Source organism: Lagopus leucura, unplaced genomic scaffold (genome assembly GCF_019238085.1).
Source record: "Lagopus leucura isolate 7727_CA_CO unplaced genomic scaffold, USGS_WTPT01 Super-Scaffold_100001, whole genome shotgun sequence".
Taxonomy (NCBI): Eukaryota; Metazoa; Chordata; class Aves; order Galliformes; family Phasianidae; genus Lagopus; species Lagopus leucura.
In genome coordinates, this window is record NW_024962262.1 from 13,069,177 (window position 1) to 13,092,115 (window position 22,939).

A 22,939-nucleotide genomic window follows, 5' to 3' on the forward strand; every position below is an offset into this window, starting at 1 on the left:
TGTGCTGATGTATGGTAATGTTCAATAATACATTCTCCGCCAGGCTCGATTCATCAGGGACTTTCTGGAGGGGAGGCATTCGTTATTGGCTGTCTCCGGACCTCAAGGATAACAGTTCTGTCCTTTCCATTGGCCGACCCACTGCTGCAAGCCTCTTCCCGTCTTATTTTGATGATGAATATGAAGGGATGCTGAGCCGTGCCGGAGCGCAGCGCTCGCCGACTGCACTCTCTCCCAGCCTCAAGGACTGCGGGGCTGCCTCGCTGCCTCCCCTGCCCGCCGCTGGCAGCAGCAACCCCCGAAGTTGGGATGCTTTTCTTCACCCAGTGCTTTGGGGCTGTCTTAGATCTCATTCACCTGCGGTTTCAACACTACAAAGCGAAGAGGGTTTTCTCAGCCGCCGGGCAGCTCGTCTGCGTCGTCAACCCAACGCACAGCCTGAAGGTGAGCCAAAGAGATTTGCTCTCTCCCCATTTCTCTGCTCCCTTACCCCTTCCTCCCTGCTGCTGCCATTTCTCCCCGGGGAAGCATGATGATCCAACAGTGTGGGGAGAGCGTGGTTATCACCACGCAGCCCCGGCAGAGGGATGGATGCTCACAGTGCTGCAGGAGCACTTTGGGGATGAAGGAAGGAGAGCATCCCGCAGCCAGAGTAGCTGTAGGCAGCCACCAGTGCCCACATTGCCAAAGTTTCCCATTCATCCACAAGACAAGAAGGCATGCTGTGAGCATTTTGGGGGGGGAGGTAAAAAGTTAGTTTGATGAATTAGCACGTTTTCTTTTAAAGGGCTCTGGTGTGGCTAGTGCTGCCAATGTGTGACAGTGTGCTGCTGGTGTGTGACAATGTGATGCTAGGGAGCAGGGTGAGGGGGGCTCTCCCACAGCTCAGGGATCTCTGCCTGTTGTCCATGCTTTCTTTGGGGCAGAAAAAGCAGTTTTTGCCTCCCGAGGGGAGCCTGAAGGCATTCTTTGGGCACTGAAAGCCTCCTTCGCCCTCTGCAAGGTGAAGCTATTTTAAGGCTGGAGAATACATTTGCCTTAATGCAAAACTATTTATAGAGACCATAAAACACTTCTCTTGTGAGCGTGGTTCTGGATTTACACTGACAAAGTGTCAACAGTTCCATCTACGCCAAAGCCCTGAGGCTTTCACACAGAGCCACAGCAGTGGGTAAGGCGGTGGCTGGGGGGCTTCAGGGACTGCATGGCAGCAGAGAGGGACCACCTTTAGCACAGTGATTCCTGTCCTGCTGAAAGCCCCTCGCAGACCTGACCTGCAGAGCAGACTCAGCAGGGAATTGAATTCAGGACAACTCATCCAGGCTGGATGTGGCTCTGGGTAGCCTGGTCTGGTGGTTGGCGACCCTGCACATAGCAGGGGGGGTTGAAACTAGATGATCTTCGAGATCCTTTCCAACCCAGACCATTCTATGATTTTATGATTCTAGTATGTCTGGCTCTGCTTTCCCACACCAAGAGGTCGGCTGGCAGGGTGACCTCCTCCTTGGGGCAGCATCCCCCTGATGGGAATAGCAACACTTCAAGAAAGCAGATTTCTGGAGCTGTATTTGCAGTGTGGGGCAGGTAGAGGTATTTCCCAGCACAGCAGCAGCTTGGAGAGGGTTCTCCTGCAGGGCTGCCAGGGGATGTTTTGGGGACAGCTTGCCTCTCATGTCATCACATCCTCTGCCACTGCTGGCACTGCTCAAACATCCCACAGCCCTCTCCTTCTCTCAAAGGGATCTTTCCATGCAGATGGGCAAAGCACGCTGCTGGAAGAAACAGCTGCCTCTGTGAGTGCATAGGGAGATTTGGTAAATGAGCTCTTCTGTTCCTGACCCCTTTTAAATGATTGCCTCCCGCTACTTTTGTCTGCAATCTGAATTATGAAAAAAAAAAAAAAAGCCCTTGGCATCCAATGGTTTTTGAAGGTCATGTTACAATGGCACAGTCTGAGGAGACACCCCACAGGCACACGGTCCACTTCCCTCCCCCGTGATAACTGGGACAGAACCTGATTTTGTCAGTTCACCTTCTCCCAAGCTGCAGATTCACTTCACTTGCCTTTAAAAGTGCCAGAAGAAAAGTTAGAATCACAGAATATCCTGATTTGGAAAGGACCCCTAAGGATCACTGAGTTCAACTTGTGATGCTTCCGTTCCCCTCCATTAAACACGTGGGATATTTCAGCACATTAAAATTCCTCATAGCCATTCTCCCCGTTGCTGGGACTCAGAGCCCAGCAGAGAGGTGAGTGATCTCAGTACAGCCTTGCTTGGGTGCAAAGCTCCCTCGGAACAAAACAGGAGCTTTTAGGAAAGGTGCAATGTGCAAACAAAGCACAGTGATCAGGCTGAAATTTCATGTTCCCCCATACATCCCCTTTGTGCCAGCAGGCAAACGGAATCAGCTGACACAAAACCACCGTGGATGGGAAAAAAAAAAGTGGTACACCCCAAGCAGTCAGCTCATCTTCCCTCCTAGCTTGCAGAAGGGTCACTTTCCGTGGGCAGGGCACCTTGTCCAAAAGGTGCCAAAAACTGGGCAAAGGAACCTGCTTCTGCCCTGGGGCTGAACCTGTTCCTCTGCAGTGTATTGTGGTATTATGACTACTTGGTGTTTTGGAGTCTATTACTTCCAGCTGGGTCACTGCATCTGTAACATTTTGCTGACAGCCTCCACATCTACCTTAACAATTGACAAGCGGAGTGAAAACTGTATTAAGGTTCACAGTTGATGAATACAAGCCTGCTAGGAAACAAGGGCCGGGAGCAAAGTCATTCCTTCAAAGCTTTAATGACTGTGCTTACCCCACAATTGTAAGCTCTTTGCAAAGGGATTATCTCCTTCTGTGTTTCTACAGCACTCTGGTGAGGGGACTGCTGGCTGACTTGTGCAAACGATGAATGATGGGCATCGTGTTCTGCTGTGATTGTGCACCTTGACATTTCACACACAGCTCAGGTCCCCCGTCTGTGTGTATAACCCCACTGAAGTCCAAACACGGCAGAACCCACGGAAGGCTCAGAGATGTGGTTGGCATCTCAACCCCCACTGATTGTGATGGCGGTTGGCCACCACAGTGTGCACCAGAGATTTGGCACCATGGATCTCAGCAGGAGGCAAAGGACAGGCATCCACCAGGGCCTGTCTTGCACAGCACTGTAGTCACAGCACCCATGTTCGGCCAGCTGCTGCATACGGCTCTGTTAAACACATCCTCTTCATTCCAAGAGTTATGAGCTTATGAAACTATAGAATGACTTTGGTTGGATCATCAAGTTCCAACTCTCCTGCCGTGGAAAGTGGTTTTAACTCTCCTGAGTGCTGGAAAGAAGTGTAACGTTCGTGTGAAAAACACTCTTCCCCATCTCTGTAAGATTTAAACAACTCATTAAATTGAGAGAAGATGCACATGTGAAGGACGGCATAAAAAGTTTAACTTTACATTCAGCAAGGATCTCAGTGCTGTTTATTGGGCCAGTCTGCATTCTAGAATTATTTGATGTGAGAAGCATATCTGCACTGAGTGAGTGCATTTGAATCCTATTCTAACTGCTTGGTTCTGTGCAGTGGCAGCCAAATGGCTTTGTAATCTATTTTATCCCCAGCAGGATTAAAATGCTATGGTACACAGTACCCCCATGAGATGTACTCTTACACTCGGTGTAAGCAAGGATATGGGCATTGCAATGTGCAGCTCACAGCCTCTAGCCAGCCCACACCACCATCTCAGTGCAGGGCTGTAGTCTGGGGAAATCAAATGGTGTTTTCCCATCTGAAGCAACTGGATCTAACAGCCAGGGCAAGAGAGGCTTTGGTAGCCCAGGGTGCCTGCAAACCTAGGGTCTTGTCCTGTGGTGGGGACAAGGGAACACTGGGCAATGTAAACTCCAAAATCCTTTTGTACGGAAGCAGCAAGTAGATAATGATGGGTACCAGGAGTTCTTCCATCCCATAACTCACTGATCTTGCAGACCCATACATGCACTCCACATGGTCCATAGCATGAGAGAGCAGAGTAGCATGGAAAAGCAGAGCAACTTCAAGCTCCATCATCAGAAATCACAGCAACCTCTGGGAGGATGGGAAGTGAGGGGAAAAGCCACTGCCCCTGAAGTTTCTATGCTAATATGCTCCTTGCCCAAGTTGATGGGTGCTATAGCTCTGGTTAGAGGTATACAGGGACAAAGGGACATCAGTTTCCTTCCCTACATATGGATGGAGATTTTGGTTTGGGGCTGGAACTGCTGGTATGAATTTTAATACTGAACCCGACCTGACTGCAGGATGCATCAGGTCAGTTGTCATCCATGGGAGACGGTGCAGTCATGGTAATGCTAGAGAAACCCTTCTCCCCCCCTCCCCGTGGGATGTTTGGCAGCAGGGATTAGGAGCAGCAATCAGACACATCACATTGTGCTCTAATCCTCCTGCTCTGAGCTGGCTCAGCATAGACATGCATATACATGAGCCATACACAACAGTCCTGACACCTCCCCCAGGAGCAATGCTGCCCCAAAGCTATTGCCATTGCAGACTCATGGGGTGCAGAAGAAATCAAGATGTTTTAATAAAAGCCTTGATTCTGTGAAATGACTCGTGAGGTCTCAGTGTGCTTCCAAACAGATGTAAGTTACACCCAGAGATTTCCATCATTAGCACAAATCTGTGTGATTTGGCAGTAGTCTCTGGATAGAAGCCAAGCACTGAGCATGGTCCTGCAAGACCCAGACATTCAGAAGTCCAGGCTCAGGTCTTTGAGCATCACTAAACTCCTCAGAGTCAGAATTTGCAAATAGTACAGTTTTTGTTTAGAATGAAGGAAAGGAGCTGCTGGCTGTGCCCTGCCTTCCCAGGGCTTTGGCACTCCCTGCACATAGGGAATCCCTCATCTTGTCCTCCCTGGCTCAGAGCTGAAGCTTTAGGTAGCCCTGGCATCCCCTATGCCCTCTTCTGTCAGCATCTCCTGGCTTGGTGTGGACCAGAGAAAATCAGTGAATCCCGCAGAAGTCTTTGCCCAGCTTTACTCAGGACTGAGCGAGGCAGTGGGAAAGATGTGCTTTTCTGGTTGTAACGAGGACCCCTGCGATGCCAGCTTGTTCCTGGCCCTCAGCTCTCCATCCCCTGCTCTCTCTGAACAGGGGAGCAACTTCCCAACTCTGCATGTATGTGCTTCATTTGGAAGTGAGAAGCAGGGATTTGGGAAGTTAAACACCTCATCAGGCTGCTTTTTCCTTTTCTTCATAGCTTGTCTCTTTTCATTAGGTGCCATTTCTTCTGAGCTATCCTCACGCTGCACATTGCTGCCTATACAAAACCCTTAAGGCAAAACATACTCTTTGTCATTCAGTAAGCTAGTTTTGCCTATTTTTTTTCTTCTTTTTACTCTTGCTGAAGGAAAGCATCACTAACTTTACTGCAACTTTGGGTCCCTTCTGTGCCTTTAAGCTCCTTCAGAAGAAACCACAGTCATTCAGACCTCAGCTTGTTTGGTAACACAGATTTCCACACTGACTGTAGAAGTCCTGTTTTAAAACAGTTACCAGCAAGATGGGGAGAGCTACAGAATTAAGGGAAAGATTGCTAACACCGCTTTCATTCCAACAAGGAATCACAGAATCATAGAATCATAGCATCATAGAATGGTCTGGGTTGAAAAGGACCACAATGCTCATCCAGTTTCAACCCCCTGCTATGTGCAGGGTCACCAACCAGCAGACCAGGCTGCCCAGAGCCACATCCAGCCTGGCCTTGAATGCCTCCAGGGATGGGGCATCCACAGCCTCCTTGGGCAACCTGTTCCAGTGCGTCACCACCCTCTGAATGAAAAACATCCTCCCATTATCTAACTAAACCTCCCCTGTCTCAGCTTAAATCCATACTTTACATGCTTGCAAAGTTCTGTTGCTCTTAGGCACCGGACAGCAATCCCAGCAAGCAGATCCTGCTGGCGGACTCATGGCCACACGTCACACAGGGCAGGGAGCCATGACCACTGTTTATTCACCAGTGTTGGTGAACCATGGATTCATAGAATTATACCATAGAATGACTTACATTGGAAGGGACCTTAAAGCCCAGCCTGTTCCAGTTCTGGAGTGACCTGCTGCCCACAGCCACCTTCAGCACTGCTCAGCTCTCCCAGTGTTCTCATCTAGGAGGGGAAGAGCACTCAGGTGCTGCAGATGAATTGCCTGACACATTTGCATGTACGAGTCATAGAAGTTTTATTTATTTAGAGGCATTTCTGAGCATCACATATAACATTAATAGATTTATCTTTAGCTCGTCTTGTTACTCTCAAGAGTGACAAAAAAACATTGTAAGAGAATGTTGGAGACCTCCAAGTGCTCTGCGTGTTTATTTTGATGTGTGTTTTCCTTCCAGTTTGGCCTCTCCAGTAGAAAATATATCATGTAGTCAGCTTTGGTGTTGTAACTGGTACCGTAAACATGCAAACACTGAGCTCCAGAGTGAAATGTCCATCAACCTCCGGGCACTGCATGGCAGAGATGAGACACAGCTCCTTGTGAGCTTCTCAAATACAGGATCACACAGCGTCTCGCATCAAGTGTCAGCTGAATTGGAAAGAGAAACAGAGAAATGGAGCACAACTGAGACAGAAAAAGATGAAATTAGTAACCTCCCCTTGTGCAGAAAACAAATAAGCACTTGAGACAAACAAGGAGGTGGCTGCTATGGAATCAGAAAACCACATCAGTGAAGGGTGAAAATGTTCTTCCGCTCTCAGGGACTGTCATGTGGCAAATAAGCCAAGAAGTAAGAGAGACAACAGAGTGAATCACCATCACATGAGGATCATATAGGGCAGCAATGTGACAGTCAGTATGGTCCTGAGCTCGGCAGGAACACCCAGGGGTGCAGGGTGAAACACATGCACAGATTCCAAAATATATCTGTTTTGTAGGGTCACATCCCTTATTCAGACACATCTATTCTCATAGCATTCAAACTGGCCTGTTTTAGGCAAAGCAAGCAAACAAACCATGGACATTGCCACCATTGCCAGATGAGCGCGGAAAATACCTAATGAAAATGAGAGGTGGACCCATACAAAGGAGGCACTCAACAATCCAAGGATCAGCAAAGGAGACTGACACTAGTGGAAAAGGATTGAGCAATGCTAGTTACACAAGTATCTGATGATTTAAACTCATCAGAGTCTTTGTGGTATCCACAGCCCTGGGATAGTAGGAGCTAATAAAAAGAGTCTGAGTTGAAAGGAAAGTCACTCTGGCAAGCAAAAGATGTCAGAAGAGAGTGAGAAGTATTTCAAAATATGCTGTGGGATAAGCACCCTTGTTGGTGATCACAAGCAGTACAAAAAAAACAATCTGAAGAGGGGAGGATAGATTGTTTGACATCTGTCTGCAAAGACTTTTCACCCCAGGACAACACTGAACATCTTCCTAAAGAGCACTGAGTGACTTCCGTGGCACAAATAATCCTCTCCACCAGCTCTGCCTTTCAGTCTCCTTATGGGATAGCTGCCAGCAGAACAAACTTACACTCAGTTTATTCAATTAACTGCTTCTTGATTACATTCCCCCTCCAGCAGGATCCCTAATGCTTCAGAGCTGGTTTTCGGTGCGTGTGCTGTGTTAATTAGCTATGCATAGAGGTACAAAGCAGAGAGGCGACATAGTGTCATTTCCTTTCCCTGCCTGGATTCTGGCTTTGTACATAGAAACACAGCGTGGCTGAGGCTGGCAGGGCCCTCTGGGTCCCTCTGCTCAATCCCCTGCCCCAGCAGGACACCCAGAGCAGGGTGCCCAGGGCCACGTCCAGGAGGCTCTGGGAGATCCCCAAGGAGGAGACCCCACAGCCTGTGGGCAGCCTGTGCCAGTGCTCCGTCACTGCACAGCACAGAAGGGCTCCTGGTGTTCCCAGGCTCAGTGGAGTGTTTTCTCCTTGATCAATGAAAGCCATGGATGCTGCCCAAATTCTGGACTTAGGATGAAATAGCATCACTTAAGATGAAAAATTGATGACTTCTCTGATTTATTAGGCTAATTCATGGTTTGTAGATCGTGAAGGTGTATGGATGATCTGTGTTTTTCTGGGACATTTTAAAATATTGTCAGCCTACATGACTCAGAGTAGTGAAGCACTGAAATCGGTTGCTCAGAGAGGTGGTCCCATCCCTGGAGCCGTTCAAGATCAAATTGTACAGGGCTCCAAAAACCTGATCTATCTGAAGGTGTCCCTCTTCATTGCAAGGATGAATTAGATTCACAGAATCACAGAATTGTAGGGGTTGGAAGGGACCTCCAGAGATCATCGAGTCCAACCCCCATTTTTTTGTCTCTTCCAACTCAAGCAATCCCATATTCTATGACTTTCTTGGTCCCTAAGAGCTGCCCCTGCACTGGTGCAGGTGCAACAGAGAGGAGCATAACCCCACTCCTCACTCCACCCCTACTCATTTCACAGGCCTTGGCTGGTTGAATAAAAGAGTTGGCACTGGTATGCCAGACTGCATAGGCAGCTGTAATGTGGGCTTGTGTTTCCCATCTGTTGTAGGAATGGAGCTTTCAGTGGTGAAGGCACTGGGATGGGGAATATCTCAGGTCACTGCAGCAAGCTTCATCAAAGGGTATCTGACATGAGCCCAAAGCATCGCTCCTTCAGCCGTGCTTTGCTGATTCTTAAGGCTTGGTGGCCAGGGGGAGATGTTTGCACTTCACTTCCTCGCCTCATATTCCTACAGTGTAGCCATGGTGTGGCCAGAGGCTTATCTGGCTCATTGAATTTCCTCTCTGCCATCCTTCTGGAAGATGTTTTTGGGGGACAACTCTACTCCTGGTGAATCGAACAGTATCCTATATAAGTAGCTTTCCCAAGACACATACGAGAATCTTTCTTCCAGATGCAATTCCTCTTTTGAATCTCAGGGGAGGAAATAATGAAACTTTAAAAATAAGCAAAACTTTTCCTGGGTTTCTTCTATCACAGAAAATATTTCAAAAATGAGACTCAAAAGTACTGAGGTCATGCAAAGTTGCACAAATGTAACTGATGGCTTGTAAGTAACTGATTATACAGGCTGAATTTTCTTTCAGGCTGTTGGTAGAAGATGAAAGAACTATCAGAAGACAGATCTGAAGCCAGCTTAATCTCCAGTTGCTTCACAAGGTGGTTGGAGATAATTTAGTGTTGCAGGTACACATGAGCTTACTAGGGAGGTCTCTTAATAATTTTTAAGCTTTTAATGATTTTTTTTTTTTTTTTAACAATAAATCAGTGATTAGGAAAAACTATCCCAGTTTACAAACAAATCCAGGCTGTATTTGCATATTTTGATATTTTGCTGCTTTAATTGAAGCAACTTTAATTTGCCAGAGACCAATCAACAGCCTATAGCAAAGAGAACTTGTTCTGATGAAGCAGATGCTGGAGACTGGAAGACCTTTTCTCTACTCACTCAAAAGGAAAACTAATTGATGCTGAAAGCTGCCTTTCAGCATTTTTTTGTGGTAGTAACTTTTGCTTTGTGACTTTTACAGCACGAAAGAAACTTGTAGGTCAAGTAGCTTCTGTGTTGGCTTTCATGCAAAAGGGCAAGCTGCACGCTGCTGTATCTGCAACCTGGGTGCTCAGTAAGGAGTGTGTCTCCTGGGGTTTGCAAACACCTGAGATCTGAAAGAGACCTCAGTCCAGCCCTCTAATGTGGAGAAGCTCTATTGCCCAAATCCAGTCTTGCAGACAATCTGTTTTTACCTCAACCCTAACCCTGGAGATGGAGTCACCATTTCTGGATATGTTCAAGGACTGTTTAGATGTGGTACTGAGGGACATGGTTAGTAGGCATGGTGGGGATGGGCTGATGGTTGGACTAGATGATCTTAGAGGTCTTTTCCAACCTTAATGATTCAATGATTCTGATTTGCTTGGTGGGTGCCTTTACCTCTTTGGGGTGATCTCATCACCAGACTTCTCCCAGATCCTTCCAGCACATTCCTGAATCCTGAGTAAAACCAGGCTTAGCAATCAGGGGAGCCCTTAGTGATGAGTGACCTGGTACTCAGATCCCAGGGCCCAGCTGACAGTTCAGAAGACAGTGCTTGTGTCATAGGTTTGCTGAGCAGTCTTCCCTGACATCAGGCAGGTAGTTTGAGATGCAAGCAAAATACTCAAATCTTCCACCATAGGTGAACCATAGATATATGGGGGACCCATCTGCAAAATGAGTCCTGTTGCCAGAAATTCTGTGAGGCTGCTAATGAATGCTTTGGTGTAAATGATGCTGGGGGCTGTACTCTTCCTATCTCACAGTCAAGATGTAAATATGGAAGATGAAAAAGGGGACAATGAAGTTAAATTATAACCACCTAAGTTTCTTTTCTTTCTTTCTTTTTTTTTTTTTTCTTTACCTTAATCACTTAATTATGATTATACTGTACTTAGAAAATATAATGCATTTTAGGAGTGTTAAGTGATACTTATAGGGCTCATTAATCCGTGGTTAGTGAGCAGCCACTGCTGAGAGGGAATGGAGCAATCACACCACTGCAGCACTACACAGCATTATGAAGGCAGTAGTAGACTCTATACTCACGTGGCTTCAGAGGGATCTGGACTGGCTGGACCAATGCACTGAGATAACTGTGTGAGCTTCAGCAAGACCAAGTGCCAGGTCCTACAATTTGGGCACAAGAACCCTGTGCATTGAAAGGCTGTGCAAAGGAAAAGAACCTGGGGGTGTTAACTGACAGCTGTCTGAACGTGAGCCAGAAGTGTGCCCAGGTGGCCCAGAAGGACAACTGCATCCTGGTTGGTATGAGAAATAGTGCAGCCAGCAGGAGCAGGGAGATGATAATCTGCCTGTATTCAGCACTGGTGAGGATGCACTTTGAATACTGTGTTCAGTTTTGGGCCCCTCACTACAAGAAAGGCATTGAGACCCTGGAGTATGTCCAGAGAGGAGCAGTGAAGCTGTGAGGGATCTGGAGCACAAGTCTTATGGGGAGAGGCTGAGGGAACAGAGATTGTTCACTCTGAAGAAGAGGAGGCTCAGAGGAAAGCTTATTGCTCTCTACAACTGCCTGAAGGGAAGTTGTGGTGAGATGGGGAGGTTGGCCTCTTCCCCATGTAACAGTGATAGGATAAGAGGTGATGGCCTTAAGTTATGCCATGGGAGATTCAGGTTGGTTATTAGGAAAAATTTCTTCTCAGAAAGAGTAGTGAGACACAGGCTGCCCAGGGAGGTGGTGCAGTCGCTGTCCCTGGAGGTGTTCAAGAACCGTGTGGATGTGGCACTGGGGGACATGGTTTAATGGGCATGATGGGGTTTCGTTGATGGTTGGACCTGGTGATCTCAGTAGTCTTTTCCAACCTTGACGATTCTATGATTCTACAGTTCTATGTTCTGGCCAGAGTATGTGATCACCTTGAACACAACACATGGCCAGAGCTCAGAAAGAGGACAAACCTCATCATGGTGGCTGCTCCTTTTCCAAAGCAGCCAGAGGAGCAGGATAAGGTAGCCTGCCTTTCTGATGAGCTTGCCTCTCAGAACTGGTGATAGAGCTGAAGATAGAAAGAAATGCATATGCTTCATGTGGTAAAATCCTCCTCTGGAGATGGGAGATGAGGTGGAGGGACCCCATGGTCCACACCTGAAGCTGTGCCATGTGTCTCTCATCCTCATGGGAAGTGACCTGTGGTGAGTACAGAGCATCAGCAGCTGCCCCAAACCCATGGGCAAGAAACATGGGATGTGGACAGGTTGTTTTGAAAATACAACAGCTTTCTGCACATCAGGCTTCTTCTTCATAACCTGTACTGCTCTCCTTGCTCATGTGGACATACTCTTTCACTTCTAAGCCAGAAGAAATACCTTGGGAAGCAATAAATGCCATGCCATGATACGAGACTCCTGATCTTCCAGGATTTTTATCTAAGCATAATCCATCGAAGATATTTAATTACGACAAAGCAGCTGCCTTATACATCTGAAATGCTTCTATTTGCCTTAATTTTACAGCACGATAATTAACTACCAATAACTTATTTAACATATATTTACAGAGGGGAATGTCAGGAATGCATCATTTTTTTCAATCTCAGTAAATGCATCTGCAATAACCAATTTGGTATTTAATTAGCTCATCTCTGAAAGAAATTACCTCAGAAAATGTTTTAGCTATGGTTCTTTGCAAGGTCTGAGGAAAAGGATGCACCAACTGCAAGCCAGTAACATTTTTTTGGCTTTATTATGTTGAAGTGTTCTGCTGTTCATGTAAGCTTAACATAGTCATGGCCTTCACATCATTTTAAAGTTCAGCTATTAACCACATAGCATATCAATATGCAATAGAACAGCATTCATTAAGTAGACTATAAATCAACCCTTCTGTTGGCACAGTAGATACCAATGACTTTCATAAAGCTCCTGAAAGCTCGTGGCCAAAGAAGAGGACACCGTTATCAGGAACAACACATTTCCGTGCAGCCCAAAATGCATTAGATCTATACTAAGCAATACATAAATAAATATTAATGGGGAAGAGAATTTGTGTCTGTCATGTGGTTCTTCAGGATTTCCTTGAGGAATGAGTTAAATATATCCTACATTCCTGCAGTGTGCTCAGGGACGTTGTTCTCTTGGGAAATACAGCACCAATCCCTCAAATGAGGGTCACACCACAGTCCCTAGGGATTGCTGATGAATCTCTTAGCCACAAACCCCAGGAACTGCTGAGCATCACATCTGTGTTTTTCTTGGCCTAAACACAGTGTGAGCTGCATGACCAAGCATCTTCCGCTGCTGGCCACTGACTCTGTGCGCTCACAGCATGGTTCATCCACTGATGAGGATATGTGCATCTGTAGGGGAGCGTGGAGCTGGGTGGTTGAAAACAGGGATCCTCTTCTGAAACTTTACTGACTGATAACAAGGTTAAGCTGCATGAGGGGACAGAGAAAGTTTCTTGCCTCCCAGTCTTGAAATCACAACTTTTTAAGCTAGAAGAGGCTCTTATAGCGACCTCACTGGGGCAGCTGTACAAATACAAAGACAAGATCCTTTCTCAGGAGCTTAGAGCCATAACTTCAGCTTCCTGATGTCTATTAGAAAGGTGTGCAGGTTAGACACAGCATCTGCCATTGACAGAGATCACAACATGCCTACGAGCAAAATATATGAGGGCTGGTCTGAAAGTAATGCCTCCTAATTTATGATTTTGGCCCACAGTGCCAGAGGCAGATGTTGGTGGTATGGCAGTAGCAGCTGAACCTTCCCACCAATATCCCATTACATTTTGTTGCCATGTGACAGATGGCAGCAGAAAAGCAGTCTGACAGGTCCCTGAAATGGATCTGACATGGAAGTGCAGATGAGCAAAGTTACTGAATTACTGAGCAAAGTTACATGAGTTACTGAATTCCCCCATGATGAGAAAAAATGGCACCCATTGATATTCATCTACACTTACTGAACATTTATGGAGACCAAATAGTGGATATGAGCACAGCGAGGCAATGGGTGCTGTGTTTCAGCAGTGGCAACAGCAACGTGAAAGACAAGCCACATTCCAGACAGCCACACACAGCTGTCATGCCACAAAATGAAGAGTCTTGATCAGCTCATCCATGCAAATCATCTAATGGTGGTGACTATGTTGAAAAATAGTGTTTTGCAGCTGAGAATTTGATCTATCAAATAGTGTTATTGTTCTCTTTTCATCTGTTGCCACTTATACGTGGAAATAAATAGAAGGCATTACTTTCAGAGCATAATATTTTAGAAATTTCAATGTCAGAAAAAAGAAGGCTGCACCTTGGAAAGGCTTTGGGGAAGCCAGGGAGGAGTTGTTCAGTGTTTTATTTTTCCTGAATGCTAAAGAAATAACAGTAACCTGAGATCCCACACAAAAGCCTGGAAACCCAAGTATCCTTCTCCTCCTGCTCAGGGGAAGTTCAATATCCCCACAGAAATGCTGTGTCTGTTGTAAAACCCAAACTAACTTTGCTAGGAGTGGGGGGAAGCAATGAAAAAAATGGAAAAAAATCAATCACAGTTGATAGGCAGTAGAGGTTTGTATCGATTCCGTGAGATTCCCTTCATCGGGATTGCTAGCAACAGTCTTATTTTCCCTCTGTGCTCACCACATCAGACTGTTCCCCTGTTCCCTCCCCAGTGGCTGTCCCTGTGCCCCTCTCCCTTCCAGCTCTGCAGGTGCAGTTACAACCCGTCTCAGCTGCTGGATCAGCACTTCTTGTCCTCTGAGGCTTTGTGAATGTCACCCCCCGCTTGCAAAACCACCGTCTTCAGCAGTGTTTAGCACTCTGTAAAAGGTAGCAAAGTCTGAAAGTCACCCCTTACCCCATCCATGCACCAGCATCCCAGCCTTCTTCACATTTTGTCTGGTTGCTGTTTCACTTTTCACTCTCTGGTAGATTCCTGCCTAGTTTCTCCAGGCAGAGAGCACCCCTCCCTGTAGAATATCAGCCCCTGGAGCATCCCTGGTGCTGTTCCTTGGGACCACCAGTGGGGCCAGCTGTCATCTCTCTGCTTCCACATCTGTGGGGTACCAGTCTCTTCCAGCCTTAGTACCCCACTTCACACTGAGTATCAGAGCTCCTGTTTCCATGGCCTGGATCTCCTTGTGCTTTTATTTTTTTTATTTTTATGTTTAATTCTGCAGAAGGGAGGCCATGGTTCATTGGTCTGGAAAATATCATGCTTGTCTTTGGTGAATAGCCAGGTTTTCATAAAATGTTCATCAAGCAGAAATTCCCAGACCACTTATAAATACTGTTACCTTCCTTTTAGAGCTGGAAAATCCAAAGCCTTTCTGAGATTAGAACAACTTCTGCACTGCAGAGAGGAGACGGACGTTCTGCTCCCTTTTAATGAAGGAAGCGTCCTCAGTAATTCTGTGGAATGAGTGACAAAACGTCTTCTGATGTCAAGGAAAATCTCAGGGGCTCCACGTTTGCAGTTTCACACCTCATGCAAGCAGAAAGAAGGTTTTTCTTGAAGCTGCTCAAAATAGATTTGATTTTGAAGGAACAGAAACCCATTAATTATGCTGTTTTGTGAGATAATCAGTCCAGACACCTGCTACATAGAACAAGCTGAGATGTTGTGCTAAAGTAAATGACAAATAAATGCAAGCCGGTTGTATTAGAGGACAAACCCTATTCTCTGTCCCACCTCATAGTGCACAAACTGTGAGCTGTGTACGGCCATCTCATGATGGAAAGGTCATCCCAGCCCTAAAAGACCAGAGAATAAATGTTAAAGTTACTTCCAAGGCTGCATGGCACTTGTCCCAGCAGTACACTGCACTTGTCACTCAACTCGTAGAGAAAATAGAGATGCTGTTGGGTCTCCAGGAGCAAAAGTGCAAATTTCATGCAAGATGCTTTCTGTTTGTCCCTGAGGCAAGTGCCTGGGCATCACTGCAGGGTGCTGCCTTCCAGCTCTGCCTCTGCTGCTGTTAGCCCTCCTGCACACTGAGCTCCATGCGAAGCAATAGAGTAATGTTCCTACAGGTGGTCAAATCTGCCTTACTCTGATCATTCCAATTCACAACAAAATTAATCATCGTGCAGGGCTTGTACTTCTCATCTTTTTTTTTTTTTTTTCTCCCCTTTTAATACAGCAAAGTGGTCTGCTATTAATGGGCATGCATTAAACTGCTTGGCACAGCATGTTCAGAACCGAGAGGAGGAAACGATCATTTCACGGCCACTGCAAAGCAAACCTGTTGAAGTGTCTTGGGGCAGAGTGAAAACCTAGTATTTGGGGATTCATTTTCTGGAATTTAATGAGGCCAAGAGTCAGGTAGCAATTAAATCTCTGTAGATAGAGAGGGTAGTTTCATAATAGACTTCAAGTGGTAAGGTTGGCTTAGAAACTCCTAACCCTGTGTCACAGCCTGTTACCAGTACTACTATGCTGGTGGCTGTGCTGTAAACCAGATTGATGGGATGATCTGCATTGCAAACTCTTTCAGGAGATTATATTTGAGCTGTGGCATTTCAAGAGTAGGCTCAGGTTCCTGCCAAACTGGAGTGATGAAGCTGTGTATGTGTCAAGTGTGCATGTGTGCATTCATTCATATCCCTGTAGATGCTTTGCAGATGTGATGCTTGCACATAGGAAGCACAAGAAGTCCAAGATTCACAACAGGGGCAGTGAGCAATGCCTTGCCTAAAGCTAAACATCATTGGCTTTTTCACCTGGTTAGAGCTACCTTCTGCTGTAGGAACTTCACAGAACCATAGACTCATAGAATATCCCAAGTTGGCAGGGACCCACAAGGATCACTGAGTCCAACCCCTGGCCCCACACAGGACCACCCAAAATTCAAACCCTATGTCTGAGAGACTCAGTCACATGGACAATCAGGACCCCATGGTCTTCTTTTGCTGCACATAGGCATATAACCCTCTGCACTGAACAAGCCCAGCTTTAGGTGCTGGCTTTGTGTTTTGGGCCCATATGTGATGTAATCAAGCCAATCAGAAGTGTAGAAATGGCACTGAGGGACATGATTAGTGAGCATGATGGTGATGGTGGTTGGATTAGATGATTTTACTGGTCTTTTCCAATCTTAATGATTCAATGATTCTAGAATTTGACAGTGGTATTTTCAGAATATTTTGATTTTACTTTTGACCTTAATTTACTAGAAATTTACAAATAAATAGATTTTTTTTTCTGTAGTAAGTTACACTTTGAATATGTCAACAGTGATGCCTGATTACAAACTTTTCCTCATTGATGTTAATAAATATGTGAGTAGTTCCTATGCAAGAAATCAGTGCTTTCAGGGGAAAAAAAAAAGAAGTTGAATGATGAATTTAATTCCTGAGCACAGCATGATCAGTATACAGCTGTCTATTTTGCAATATCCAAAATCCAGTCCTTTCTGCTACTTCAGTCCAGTCCAGTTTTTCTGCAGAGTACATGTTTCTCTCTGAGTACAATAACCATGTCACTTCAGTTATTGCCTGTCATAGCAAGGAGATCAGACACGCTCCCTGGCTTCTCTATACAATATATCAAGTGTGGTTATGTAAAGTATTACATTAAATTATTACGTTAAACAGGATGCAGACAACAGGATTAAAACACTAGGGCATTACACACATAACATGAAATCAGAGGCACCCTGCCTGTCTCAGTGCATGTGTATACATTACTTTGTATAAGGGGCTTGAGAAAAGATATGAGAGGTTGAAGATTATTTTATTTTTTAAATCAAGTATCAGACTATGACTATTCTCTGCCCTTTCTCGTCTCTTACAGAAAGTCTAAGGGTTTTCTTACAGCTATAGGCCAGCTTTCCATCACATACTTTGTTTTCTTTAGAAAGCTATAATGAGATCAGTCATATCTCAGCTTCCCTTACCTCTCTGTGGATGTTATATCAATGCAGACATTTGTGGAGAAGAGATAATGTTTTAAAAGCTCTAATTTTGTTACCCTCTCCATCATCTAAACTGATCCTAATGTGATTGGGAAAGTCATTTATTACTTAAGCAGGGTCAGTTTGTCCCAGAGAAGGCAGGGAAAGGAGGCAATGAGGGTGCCAGAAATGGAGCCATGCTCACATGTGTTAACATTGTGGCCAGAGGACTTGTAAGTACAGCCTCGTTCAGTACATTCAAAAGCAGGGGAAACTGACCTAAGCCATTTCTTCTTGATTTGCAAGCCTGGCAGTTCCAGCTGACGGTGCTCAACACCACTTGCTGCTCACTTCGTTCCTCCTCTGCAGTCCATTGGTGTGCATCAGCTCTTCACATGTTTCCTACTATCTTTTCCCTGTAGGTATCTCTATTGTAGATCTGGGATTGGGCTTACTACTCACCTGGTATCGTCTCCATGCCATGGTGGTGAATAGCAGGGACTGGATCATTTGTTGTTTGTCATTTCTGCCTTGTGTCAGTGTTGTACTGCAAGGTCTGTCCCCTCTACTGAGCTGAGTGCAGAAATTTAGTTCTCTGAACTGTCTCTTCCATAAGAGCCCAGCTGTGTGCTCCCCAGCCTCTTGCCCACCCCCAGCCCACTTGCTGCAGGGCTAAGTGAGGAACAGAGAAACCTTGATGCTGCGCCAGCACTGCTCGAAAATAACCAAAACATCATTGTCTCATCTACACAGGTTTGGTCATAAATTCAAAGTGCAGCACCATAGACCCTACTGTGAAGGAAGGTAATTTATTTCCAGCTGGTGCCAGCGTACTCTTACTGTGATTTTACTCCACAGTCTTGGTGACTCCACTTTTCTTGCCTACTACTCTTTTCTCGTGCAAAATATCTAGTTAAATGGGGTTAAGATTGGATGGGGTCCAGGGCAGCCTGGTCTAGAGTGTGACGTGGCCTATGGTAGGGAGCTGAAGCTGGGCTTTAAGGGTCCTTCCAATCCAAGCAATTTTATGATTCTATGATTCTATTAAACACAAGGTCCCATTTTACCAAGTGGACACATCTAGGTGAGAGCAGATCAGAAGAGAAACCCAGAGGACTGTGCAATTTCCTTTGACAGTTAGGAGTGTCTACACTGACTAGCTCATATGCAGACATCTGTGAACTGATGATGTTAAGTAAGATGAATCATTCTTTTTCCGCAAGTTGTTTTGGAAACCTTTCTGTGATCTCCTAACTTTGAAACATAAAGCATAAAAAATTTAACCAGATCTCTCTTTTTGAGACTGTAGATACTCTAGCTCAGCAGACTGGCACATTCTGCTAACAACATGGTCTAGGTTTTCAAAGGTATTTTACTCTGTGACTCTTAGTAAAATCAGAATCTTGTCCTACTTAAAAATTGTCAGCACCATGACTATGCAGCACTTGCCACTTGTGTTCAAACAGACATACAACCCCAACTGCATTTTGTACCCCTTTGCTTTTGTGGTTAACCCCATACTCCAGCAATCACAACATAAGTCTTTTCATTGGCTCGAGGGAGGATGAAGATGAAGAGGGAACCCACGAACAAAGCAACTGCACTTTTTTCTACTGACCATGCTGACTTTCTATGCTGGAAAGAAGGTATAACCCTTCTTTTCTAGGTCATTTTTCATCTCTTGCTATGCACAAATAGACTCAAAGCAGGATGCACAAAACTTTGAAGTGTAACACAGTTATTTATTGGCTAATACAGATGAGAGACAGCTGGGATTCTATGTGCCACCAGACTAAACATTAGTATGCTCTGTGTCCCCAAAAAGACACCTGAAGTGCCCTCACTGTCCAGGCAGTGCACTATCAGATGAGCCAAGGTTTGTTTCTACTACAGCTATGACAGGTCCTATCAGTGGTGCTGGGTTACCATTTTCTGTCTATGTTGCCATCTAGGACTTCATATCTTCCTTTTCCCTTCCCCGAATCCTTGAGCTGCTACCTATCCTCAACTCAGCAATCCTACCTACAGGAGATGGATAAGTTCCCATGATGGATGGCACCTTAGCCAGTGTAAGCACAAATTTTGGTATATCCTTTATTGTCCATAAACACTACCTGTTGGTGACTCAGAACAAGATCCATCTACTGGATACTATTTGATCCTTAAGACTCCAGACTATTTAGATGCTGTAAGCTTTTAGCACGGAGAGCAGGATAAGACACGACTCCCTGGCAGCAGCAGTCTACGTTCCATTTACCACTTGCAGAGAAAATTTGAAGCTCCTCTCATGGGAAGGAAGGCACAGTAGTGCTTTGAATGTGGACAGGGCAGTGGTCATGCTCCATCGTTCCTGTTGAAGAAAGACCAACACTCTGCCAAAACCAGAGTCATCTTGGTGCTAGAAGAGACTGGAGTCCATATCTTCGTCTCCTGTAGAAACAGTGCACTGCAACCTGAATTTTTTAGATACTCACTGTCTCCTGTAAAACACAATCCACAGAAATTACGGCTGGGTCCTAAATTTATCTTCTCTCACATCAGCACCCAAACTGTGAAAGCCTCCGTGGTCCTGTGCTCATAGCAGCACAGTTAGAGTAGAAGAAATTGCTTCAGAGGTAGCTTTGTTCAGCCAAGAATTTGGGTCTGTGGTGATTCACCCTTTCTGAACAATCCTTTTACAGGGCACCTCTTCTGCTCGGAGAAATAACAACAACATTAATAATGAAAGTGGCACAACAGTAGTGCAGCCATGTGAGAAATGTACCACTCCAGTGCAAAGGAGGCCTGTTCTGGCTGCTCAGCATCTGCTGTTTTCCCCCAGAGATGCAGCTCTTTTCCCAGCAATGTCTACAAAACCTTGAGATGCCTCTGGTGAAGTATGATGTCCCCCACATACAGCTGAGCATGTTCAGTTGAATGTGACCCTTCTGCCAGGTGTCTGTAACTGTCCTGGTGGGATTTGTATGTATAATGAGAAGCCAATTTAACATGAGATACCCTTGCTCCCAAGTGCCAGTATCAGGAAACAAATGACATAAAAGGAAAGTAATGCACTCCTATGCCTGTACTATACACTTAAGATTAATTCCCTGTAACTGAAACTGATCGTTAACACAAATTTCACCCTGCTTTTAAGCTAGGACATAACCTCAGCTTAATTTATGTTCGTGCTTGAAGAGAAGACAAAGAAATCAATTTGGCACACTGAAAGAGCCTCTAGGTTTTTCACAGAGAAATCCTTTCCCTGGTAAACGAGCTTGTCTTTTTATAGGCTCAGGTTTGTGAACACAGAGGGTATGGCTCTAACAGTTACAAACGTAGCTCTCCTAGGAGGTCTTAGACATAAAAACATCTTCTGAATACAACCTTACAGTGCTCTCTTTGGTCTCCAGATGCTCAAACATACGAAAACTTGCCCAGATAATTCCCATTCTTTCCCTCCCCATCTGACTATTCCACTGTAAAGTGCCCATATATTGTTATTTATCACTCTGTAGTTACTGTGTTTTCATTCTTGTTTTATTATTCTCCCAATACTGCACACCCACTGACATCCTCAGATTATAGCTAAAATTCATTTCAACATTAAATCTGCAGTATGAGTACATCATTAAATATATATACATGGTGCATGAGGAAGTTCAGCCCCATTTTCTGGGTAGAGTTCGTATGGGGTTAGCCACCCACCTTCACAAGCACATCCACTCTTAAAGCTGTGAACCAAGCCAGAGGATGAGAGAAGAGTCCGTGCTGGGTTTTGAAAAGAGCTTGTAAAGCAGGTTCACTGCATGCTCATCATGCCTTGTAACGGGCACTGCCTCCATGTCCTGCAATTTATGTGCTATTTCTAATATAGCAGACACATTGATTTCAAGGGCAGTTTGCAGAGCAGTGTTCTTCAGCTGACAGGGAAGGTAATGCCCGAGTGCCCTTTTCCAGCTGCAGAAGAGCTGTGGTATGGCTGAGGAGCTGGGACTGTTCCAAAAGAGTTGCTGACATTGTATGCTTCAAGGAAGATATGTTTTTTGTATAGTTCCTTATGTACACACACATACCTGACAGGTAGCTGCATCCAGATGTGAGATGTCAAAAGAAATATGGAAAAGGTCTTAATATTTTCCCTTTTTAAATGACCAAGTTCTTAAGAAAGGTGTCAAAATGCAACCCTGAAAGCTGACGGTCCCAATACAGCCATTAGCCCTCAAATAGCACATGAACTCTCCTAATATGTTATTGCAAATCAGAGTCTCCTTTGAGTGCAGGAAATTCAGATACGGCAGTATATATCAAACTGCAGTAGGCCAAGGCCCAGCCACCAGCTTGCTATCATCCATCACGCATGGTGGCCAGCTAGCACTCTACCCAGATCTACCCCATGGCATCATATGCATCTCTTAGGTGATGGCCAAGGGCTGAGAGAGATCAGAAAGTTCTCTTCGGACATGATGCTGAGGCCAACCCATGTGAACCATGAGTAGAACCACATGGACACAAGCTGTGCCACTTGTTCCTAGGGCCAGGGAAGGATTTCTGGTCTGTTTTACTACCTGTATAAGGATTGCTTAGTCTAATAAATAGAGATAAGGCCTTAGGTTGTGGTCTGGACCTTGATCATCTACATCACTTGATCAGGTTTGGTCTGCTCTGTGCTCCCTCAAGGGAGAGGCCTTAAGTCAGGATGTGTCACCCAAGCTTGGGAGATCTGTCCCTAGACCTCTTTTATTTGGCATTTAGGCCTTGCACATAAGCCCTGAATGTCATCATCCTTTAAAAGCTACATACCATGGTGAGGAGTACTGGCTTTGTCACGTGGAGTTCTTTTATATGAGTAACCACCAGTTATAGTTTATCAGCCAGAGGATCTGTGTCAAGACACATTTTCATACAGTAGAGAGAACACATGGAAGTACTCCCTCCAGGAGGCTAGCTGAGATCCTAAGGGCAGTTTGGATTCAGAGTGAGATGATGATAGTGGCTTGGTAAGGACAGAGTTCAGTGAAAAGCATATTATCATTAAGAGAACTCAAACTCATAAAAACACTAATCTGAAGGAGGACATGGGGACAAGGGGACAAGTGAGAGGAAATAAGGGGACAAGGTAGTGGCCAGGTTGATGGACCATGAAGAGGCAGAACCGAAGAACTGGGATGAAGGGGGAGCTCAGGAGCCAAGACAGGGGATAAGGTGGGATCCATCTCTCCTTAGGGTGGGGGTTGAAAGCCAAGTGTCTGCATCTGAGCTCAGTTTAGTCCCCCTCAGCACGCTTCACAGTCAGTGGAGACAAATATTCAGATGATGCCAACTCAAAGTGGGAAGAAAGTTTAACTCTGACTCTACAGCTTTCAAAAATTTAACTTAATCCTGGTGTTATTTCATATATCTCCAACTTTCTAGCACACATTCCTTTAACTACAGTCACCTGTATAAGGATCATCAGCAAAAATACTTTCATCAGTCAGTTTATGTTGATATTGCTGTCACTGTCATTTTCACACTTGACTGTTAAGAAAAAGTTGTAGTTTACTCCAAGTGTTAGTGTAAATTTGCTGCTT

At 45.3% G+C, this 22,939-nt stretch overlaps 1 protein-coding gene across 1 annotated transcript in view; it reads left to right on the forward strand.

Moving 5' to 3' along the window:
• Nucleotides 1–207: 207 nt before the first annotated feature.
• SIAH3 (siah E3 ubiquitin protein ligase family member 3) overlaps nucleotides 208–22,939 on the forward strand; it is a 37,770-nt gene continuing 15,038 nt past the window's right edge. Inside the window, exon 1 of the mRNA XM_042868144.1 lies at nucleotides 208–444. Within this exon, the coding sequence (XP_042724078.1) occupies nucleotides 310–444 (135 nt within the window). The 5' untranslated portion in view covers nucleotides 208–309. The remainder of the gene's footprint in view (nucleotides 445–22,939) is intronic.